General features: G+C 70.8%; 1 protein-coding gene across 2 annotated transcripts in view; it reads right to left on the reverse strand.

The window, feature by feature from the left end:
• lsm11 (LSM11, U7 small nuclear RNA associated) overlaps positions 1-713 on the reverse strand; it is a 75,953-nt gene extending 75,240 nt beyond the window's left edge. The window contains exon 1 of one of the 2 annotated variants that reach the window (XM_038795289.1): positions 244-713. In XM_038795289.1, coding sequence (XP_038651217.1) covers positions 244-688 — 445 coding nt within the window. In that variant the 5' untranslated portion in view covers positions 689-713. The remainder of the gene's footprint in view (positions 1-243) is intronic. The other variant, XM_038795290.1, reaches the window with a different exon arrangement.

Genomic DNA, 713 nt, shown 5'->3' on the forward strand with positions numbered 1-713 from the left:
CCCCCCCCCCCCCCCTCTCTCACTCTCCCCCCCCCTCCCCCCCCTCCCCCCTCTCTCACTCTCCCCCCCCCCCCCCCCTCTCTCACTCCCCCCCCCTCCCTCCCCCCCGCTCCACTCTCCCCCCCCCCCCCCCCCCTCTCTCACTCTCCCCCCCCCCCCCCCCCTCCCCCTCTCTCACTCTCCCCCCCCCCCCCCCCTCCCCCCCTCTCTCACTCTCCACCCTCCACGACTCGGATTACTCACGGGCCATCCTGGTCAGTACATTTTTTGGGGCCCGGTCCCTCCGGCGCGGCCTGGGCCTCTCATCGCCGCTCGGCTCGGCCACCATCAGCTTCTTGAGGCGCTCGATCCTCTCGGGGTCGGGTGGTGGGCGAGCAGAAGCGGTGCGGCGGCCTCGGGCCTTGCGTGAGGGGGCCGCGGTGTTGCGGTGACCGCTGCGGCCGCTCAGGAAGCTCTGGTACTCGGCCATGTTGTTGAAGGTGCGGACGTTAGGGAAAGGCAGTGCTGGCTGGTGGTGGCTGTACAGAGCCAGGAACGGGTCAAAGTGGGGCGAGGTGACATCCAGCAGCCCATCATCTTCCTCCTCCTCTGGGCCAGCCTCGGCCTCCTCCCGCCAGCCGCTCTCCGCCATCTCGGAGCCGCTGCGTCGCTCCCGCTGCCGGGATAGGGGACTTTCACAAGCCGCCATCTTGGATCAGCGCGCGCCGGGCATT

The sequence above is a fragment of the Scyliorhinus canicula genome, chromosome 4, assembly GCF_902713615.1.
Source record: "Scyliorhinus canicula chromosome 4, sScyCan1.1, whole genome shotgun sequence".
NCBI lineage: Eukaryota > Metazoa > Chordata > Chondrichthyes > Carcharhiniformes > Scyliorhinidae > Scyliorhinus > Scyliorhinus canicula.